At 38.9% G+C, this 7,620-nt stretch overlaps 1 protein-coding gene across 1 annotated transcript in view; it reads left to right on the top strand.

The window, feature by feature from the left end:
• PCSK1 (proprotein convertase subtilisin/kexin type 1) overlaps window positions 1-3,690 on the top strand; it is a 39,240-nt gene extending 35,550 nt beyond the window's left edge. The window contains exons 13-14 of the mRNA XM_021699227.1: window positions 1,487-1,648; window positions 3,313-3,690. Of these exons, the coding sequence (XP_021554902.1) occupies window positions 1,487-1,648; window positions 3,313-3,690 (540 nt within the window). The remainder of the gene's footprint in view (window positions 1-1,486; window positions 1,649-3,312) is intronic.
• The last annotated feature ends 3,930 nt before the right edge of the window (window positions 3,691-7,620 follow it).

The following is a 7,620-nucleotide window of genomic DNA, read 5'->3' as shown; positions in this document are numbered from 1 at the left end:
CTCGCTATGTCTCTCTCTGTCAAAAAAATAAATAAAATCTTTAAAAAAAAAAAATGTTACAGCAGCTTTGCTATGACATTCTGCTGGGTCACATGAAGAAACTCTTATGGATATTTACTGCGGTGGCTATTTACTTGTTAGAGAAGATGTGTTATTTAATATGACTTCTTTGTTTTGTTTTGTTGCAGTTACGAAACAAATGAAAAGAATTTCTCATTTCTCTTTCACTCTGTTTACTAATACTCTTTGGTATCTTTCTGAAATTGTAACTCACAGTGACAAAAATAGAGTAAGGAGTGTCTGAACAAAAAGCCAAAAACATCTGAATTATCTACTTTTGATCATTTCTCCAGCATTTTCTACAGGCTAAGCACATAAATGAATAGGGCTCTGGGTCTGCCCTTTCCCAAGATAGAAGTGTTACAAGTTCAGCACCAGATTTCAAAGTCTAGATAACTATTTAAAAAGAATTTATTTTAAATTCCTGAAGATTTCCATTAAATTAATACAAGTTCTATAGTCATTGTTCCCTTTTTAATTTGAGAATAGCTTTCTCCTAAAGACTGCTAACATTGTGATTTAGAACCAGAATCTGTAAAATTCCTCCGTCCCTAAGGAGAGCAAGAAAATGTTCTTAGGAAGTGGTCCTATGCTTGAACTTGACCTCTGTTCTTTAACTCAATTTTTTTTAAGGTTTATTTATTTATTTATTTATTTATTTATTTATTTTAGACAGAATGAGCGGGCAGGAGTGGGGGGGGCGGTGGGCAGAGGGAGAGGAAGACAGAATCTCAAGCAGACTCCTCACTGAGCACGGAGCCCATTGCGGGGCTCCATCTCACCATCCTGAGATCATGACCTGAGTCAAAACCAAGAGTCAGATGCTTAACTGACTGCACCACCCAGGCACCCCTAACTCAATTTTTAAGAAAACTAAGAAAATCTGTTTATCAAGATGAGACTACTTTATATCAGGTCTGTAAAATCTGACTCTGCACTTCTGGATTTTTTTTTTTTTTAGATATTTTACATTTCAGCATATTATTTTTAGCATAATTGTTGAGGGTCTGAAAATTATTACTCTTCCCATAAATATACAGCTTTCAAGGGCTGGTTAATACTAAAGGCTATCAAATAAATAGAGGCTTTTTTCCCCCCATTGGAATGTTTCTACAAATTGATAATTATTAAATATCATTCTATTTATAGAAGGTACAGTCAACTTTCCAAGAACAGAATAGAAAAGAACATTCATATAAAGAGTTTTGCTTTTTTAATCAAATGAAGCAAATAATCAGGCTTTAAATCCTTAAACCTGTAAACTGCCATTTTCATGGCAACAGTGAATCCAGTGACTTGCTTCTTTGTACATAGTGCTCTACCCATGCAATGTGCTGAATTTTTAAATTAGATTTTTTAGTTATTCCTACGGAGTTTGATGTTTCTTAGAACACACCCTAAAATTATGTGTATGCTTATTCATTAGTCTGGAAGAATGCAAAATGAAGGAAGAATTGTCAACTGGAAGCTGATTTTGCACGGGACCTCTTCTCAGCCGGAACACATGAAACAATCTCGTGTGTACACATCCTACAACACCGTCCAGAACGACAGAAGAGGGGTGGAGAAAATGGTGGATCCAGGGCAGGTCTGTGTGGCTCCGTTCTTGAGTGTTCTTGGCACACTCTTTCTTTGAACCATAGTCAAAATGTAGTGAGGGAAGCTAGATCTAACTTTCAAGCAGGGAGTGAGTCAAGCATGGGTGGGGAGGAAAGGGAAGGGAGTGCTAAACTATTTTCCGTAAAAGTCTAATGTTTTTTAAGTTTATTCTTTTGTCCAGCATTTAGAAATCAAAATTACTGAATTCAAAATTATGAAATTCTCTAACATGACTTTTCTCCATTTATGACATAACAAATTATAAAGCCAGCTCTCTTTATGCACAATCACACATGCCCAATGTCTGTATTACACTTAGTTTTTAAGGATTTTTTTTTACATTGTCTCATTTAATCAATGATCCCTGTACCTAGAGAAGACAGGCATTAGTATGTTCATTTTCCAGAAAGAAAACCAAGGCTCAAGTGACCAAGTCCTGTAAGCTTCTGTTTATTAATTCCTTAACGGACATTTCTTGGCAGCTCTGAGGGAAGCTACTGAATCACAATTTCTCTGAGAAAATTTCATAGGATAGCTAGTCAGTCATTCCCATTCCTTGTCTCAGCCCACTGAGGTTACGGGCTTCTCCCTTATCAGACAGTGGGCAGGCACCCCATTTTCTTTATTTCTTAATCCCCCAGCATCTAGCACAGTGCCTCAGATATAGGAGGTAGGTTATCAGAATTCCCAGAATGAGCTTTCCTGATATCTGACTCAGTGACGGGTATTTTGGAAGATACAAAGACATAAAATTTATTTAAGAAACTTATAAACTAGCTGTGTGAAGTCCTCAGCTCAGATTCTGGCTCCATTTATATTCTGCAAAGTAGTTCCCCCCTCCCCCGGGGGCCCCACCCAAGGGCCTCACTTCACTATCCCAGAGGCAAGTTGACCTTATGAGTATTTCTCCCTCCAAGATTCCTTAAGGGCTATTAATAAGACCCGGTAGTTGTGAAAATGTTGAATACTTCCACAATGGTTGACAAAGAGCTGCTTCTCCACTATCTCCAGTTCTGCCCTACCCGGTTCATCACCCTCGTCTTTCCCAAGACCCCTTTTTAAAACTCAGAGGCTGAAAGGGTAGCTCCTGACAGAACATGGGGCCTCCAGGAAACTTCTTGCACATGAAGCACGGTTAGTGCCTTCTGTGTGACTTATTAAATATTTTAATATCAGCTTCCTCCCAAAACATGGGCAGGGAGGAAAGGGAGTGGGAAAGGTCAGCTATTTTCTTTCCATAAGATGAAGCTGTATTATTTTTAAATTTTTTTCTTTCATCCAAAATTTATCAACTTAAATTATAGAATTCAAATTTATTAAATTCCCTAAAATGAATTCTACTAGAGCAGGCAGACAAGTGAAGGAGAGTAATACATACATCATCTCTTTCAGTCTTCAAAACCATCAGACATGAAAGTATTCTTGTCCGCATTTTATAGGTGAAGTTCAGGGAGATAAAACAGGTGTCAGGGGTATATCAGTAAGTATAAAAGTGAGGACCGAACCCCGAGTTAGGATGTTTCTTAGGCCTCACACTCTCTCTGCTTCTCCAATAGTCTCCCAAGGAGTAGGCAGCGGGCATGGGCTGCATCTGGCTTGCTTGGCTCTAAAGAGGAATCTTCTTCCTTTTGTCGGTGGCATTCTGTGTTTTAGGAGCAGCCCACGCAAGAGAACCTGAAAAAGAATCCCCTCACGTCAAAAAGCCCCAATGGCGACAGTTCAGGGAGCAGAAAGGATGAGGTGGTGAAGGCAGCCCCATCCGAGGCCATGCTGAGACTCCTACAAAGTGCTTTCAGCAAAAACTCACCCCCAAAGCAATCACCAAAGAAGTCTCCAAGTGCAAAGCTCCATATCCCTTATGAAAATTTCTATGAAGCCCTGGAAAAGCTGAACAAGCCTTCCCAGCTTAAAGACTCCGAGGACAGTCTATATAACGACTATGTTGATGTTTTCTATAACACGAAACCTTACAAGCACAGAGATGACCGTCTGCTGCAGGCATTGGTGGACATTCTGAGGGAAGAAAATTGACATCAGTGTGTGGTCCTGAGTTGGAAATATTCACGCTTCCTCCTTTCCCTTAGATTTTTGTCTGTGTCTGAAGTGGTCATTTTGGCCGTTGGTTCTTATGCTTATAATATTCTTTTGTGGTACTTTTGCTTTTGCTCCCCAAACTAGACATGTGAAAGGGATGAGCTCAGGTTAAAAATCCCACTTCCTGAATTGATCATGACTCCTTCAAAACACATCTTCCCCGCATGCACAAGTGAAATGTTTTGTTCTTTATGGAGCCACAGTTCATTTCGCTTGTGGTCCTCACGCCACACTAGAATGCTTCCTTGAGCCCTCCCATTTCATTTCTCAAAAGAAAAGGCATCCCCCAGGTCAGAGATTCATTTGAAGAAGTAATCTGCAAAGATTGAGAGCAAATAAAACTGCTCCTATAACTTGTCTCCTGTCTTTTCCACGTGGTTCTTTGAGTTGTGAAGCCCAACAGGGTTGGAAAGTTTCTAATGGAAGAGTTCACAATTAGACCCATACCCTTGGCTTTTCTACCCCCTAGCACTACTCATTCAGGGAGCGGCCATTTGGTCATTTTGGGGAGAAGCTGAGTCATTGAGATCCAGAAACAGTCCTCCAAATCTGTGTTACGTGGTATGAGCAGTTTTAGACCATTTTTCTTGGCTTGGTGTGCTGTGTAGAGGCCTCTGTGACTCTAAAGTTGACCAGGACTTGTGTGTGCTTTGGTCTTCCTCCCTTTCCCCTTATGAAGGTTTTTGTTACCTATTTCCTTTCTCAGCCACAAGCTGAATACTAAGAGAACTAATTCATATTACTTTCTTAGAATAGAACTTATACTTGGGACTTGGCAAATTCCTAGTCATATTTTTTCAACGATACTAACAGGAAACCACTCATGACACAGAAAACCAGTGTAAACAGGAAAATATTTATAATGGAGAGAGCCAAGGGAAGATTTTGTTGGTTTTTTAAATTGTATTCATTTGAACAGGTTTTTCTGGATCTTTAAAACTAAGTGTTCATTCCTTACCACTAATGGCTCTTTCCCAATGTTACAACTGATAGCATTCAAATATTTACTCAATAGCTTCCAGGATTCAACTCAAGAGGACACAAACTGGCAGCCCACAGGCCCCATTTGTCCCTCAGGCAGATTTTGTTTGGCATGTCAAATGATTTATAAATATGAGTGATTCCTGAAAATATGAAATTTCACATAAAACTTGATTCTCAGACCCATTTTCCCTCCTGGCAACAGTTGGCTAGCATTGAATAGCGTTGAAATCTGCCCAGCTAGATTTGAGTGCAAGGTCCCCGAGTTGTCCTGCTCCGTGTTGCTCACAGTGGCTACCTTACCGGTCAGCACCCAACAAGAATTTCATTTTTTGCCACTGCTGCATGAAACAACACATACAAAGTGTAAATGAATTCAGGAAAACAAACAAACAAACAAACATCTACTTCTTTCAGGTAGGATATGTATAACCAATAACTATGAGAACTTGCCATGATCTGGTTAATTTATAGGTGGGGGAAAATGATATTTGAGACCCCGGAAAGTACCTCTGAAATCTAGCTTGATATATTTGTTTCATCTCGCCTCCCCTGGATGCCATTTATACTGAATTCATTAACTGCTAACCCCTAGCTTCCCAATTTCTAGGCGCTCACAAAGGTTCCAGTCATCTACGATGTTGGCATTCTCCCATTGCATTTGCTGTTTGTAATTCTTCCCTAAAGTTGGAACTTCAGAAAGCCACACATGAACTAGACCAGAAAGAGAACACTAGAGTCTGTCACTTGCTATGGCTTGAAGTGTGGTAGGTAAGACCAAGTTTCACCTCCTAGCCTACCATTTGTATTTGTGCACAAGCAAAGTATTTGCAGAGCAATCCCCAGGATGCTTCAAGGATGTTCTCCTAAAACAACTGCCGTGTCACTCTATCCTTAGAAGTTCCACATGTTGTTTGATACAGAGTGTTGGACAGAATTTTGAAAATAGCAGCACATCAAAAAAGTATTAAAGCCAAAAAGGATCAGAGAGTTATTAGATAAGTTGTCAACTAAAAAACAAAGCTAAGGCCCAGAGAGGCCAATGAATGGTAATAAACAAAAACTCATCGTTTCCCCTTTCCTACTTTCATGCTCACTGTATGAAGCTTTCTTTTTTATCCTTCTAACAGTATCTTTTCCTGGTTGAAACCCCAACCAACTCATTGGATTGTAGCCAAAGTTTCACTCTGGAGAAGCTTTAATATTTAAATAAAATCATGTTTGAATGTTTCCAACCTGGAGTATATTGTTCAGGCATAAAATATTTTTGTCAGTCTTTCTTAGTGCCTGTGTGGATTTTTGTGAAAATGTAAAAGAGGAAACTTATGTAATATTTCCCTCAGAATTTTAAACTCTATTTTCTTTACAGGTGTTTATAATGTACTGATGCTTTTATCAGAATTTTAAAAGGCATAATAAATTATATTAAAGAACCAAAAATTTCCTGAGAATAAGAAAGTTTCATCCAATAAAATATTTTTGAAAGGCATGTTCTTCTGTCAGTGAAAAAAAAAAGTATAATATGTATATGTGTTGTGATATTAAAAGTGACATTTGTCTAATAGCCTAATACAATGTGTAGCTGAGTTTAACATGTATGGTCTTAGCATCTTTAAGGGAACTCCCACATTATACACTTGATGTATTAACCAGAATATGTAAAATATGCTTATACATCAGAAGAATAAATGGTTTCTCACTAAGTCAAAAAGGAAAAAGTTCATGTTTCCAACAAAACAAGATCTCCTCTTACTGTGTTTCCCAAATGAACTGTAAAAAAAGAAAAGTTGAAAGTTTATATTAAGATGTTAATTCCTTTTGAGAAAAATGGGCTTTCTCAAAGGCAGTTTAAGAATTTACCTTAATAAGTATGTTTCATTCTCTTTCATAGCTCAGTCTTTTCCTTTTTTCAGAACATTCAAACTTGTATGACTGAGCCTTCACTGAAGTGTTGAGGAAAAAAAGAAAAACAGAAACTAAAGGGGCTGACTATGTGTGAAAGGACTTGCAACAATTCCTCAAAAATGACTTATTTAAAGGCCAGATACAGTAGCTCGACATTCAACTCTCCCCGGAGGTCACTTCATTAGAAATTCCCAACTTCCAACTTTGATCTCCCATCCTCAGGCCCACATTCCTCTCTTGCTTCAAACCTCCATCACTGGAATGTCCACCCTGCTACTTCAGAATCTGACCTCTTCCTCCCAGGGGGGTTGGTTTTTCCCCAGACTCCATTCCTTTCTCCCAAATCATAAATACTCAGTCAAACTAAATGATTTTTCAAGAATTCCAGAAGAACAGTTCTATCTGGCTTTTGTCCTTGAAATCCAGCCATCTTCAAAGTCTACCCACTACGAGGGCTGAAGATAACTATTTTCTTTTGAATGCCCATGAGGTAACTTTTACATTAGCCATGTGCAGGCTGCAAGTACAAATCCAAATACATACTGAGATAAATGTTAATTCTTAAATACAATTTCAAATCCATAAGGAAGAAGAGTAAGGTTTTCCTAACTGCCTCCTAATTTTTCAAGGCTATAGTACTAATACACATGATGATGATAATGATTTACTCAACCCCTCACAGCCCCCGCAGACAGAGTGTAGTTTCCTGGGCCATCTAGGTTGAGCTTGACCCTGTGATTTGTTTTGGCCAATGGACGTGATGCAAGCAAAGACCTTCGATGTGCTTGCACAGTTTGGCTTGGCTCTTGCTTTACAGTGTTCTAGTGCTATGAGAGGAGTATATGCCCCAGGGAATTACTGCCCCGACAGCCTGTTTCCAGAACAAAGGTATATGGAGCAGACCCACATTATGCAACCAAATCCAGCCAATTCACAGCACACAACAGAGCGGTCCAGATGAGGGCTGCCTAAATAAGTTGA

Source organism: Neomonachus schauinslandi, chromosome 7, assembly GCF_002201575.2.
Source record: "Neomonachus schauinslandi chromosome 7, ASM220157v2, whole genome shotgun sequence".
NCBI lineage: Eukaryota > Metazoa > Chordata > Mammalia > Carnivora > Phocidae > Neomonachus > Neomonachus schauinslandi.
The sequence above is the reverse complement of the archived record's forward strand: the minus strand, read 5'-3'. Positions and strand labels throughout refer to the sequence as shown.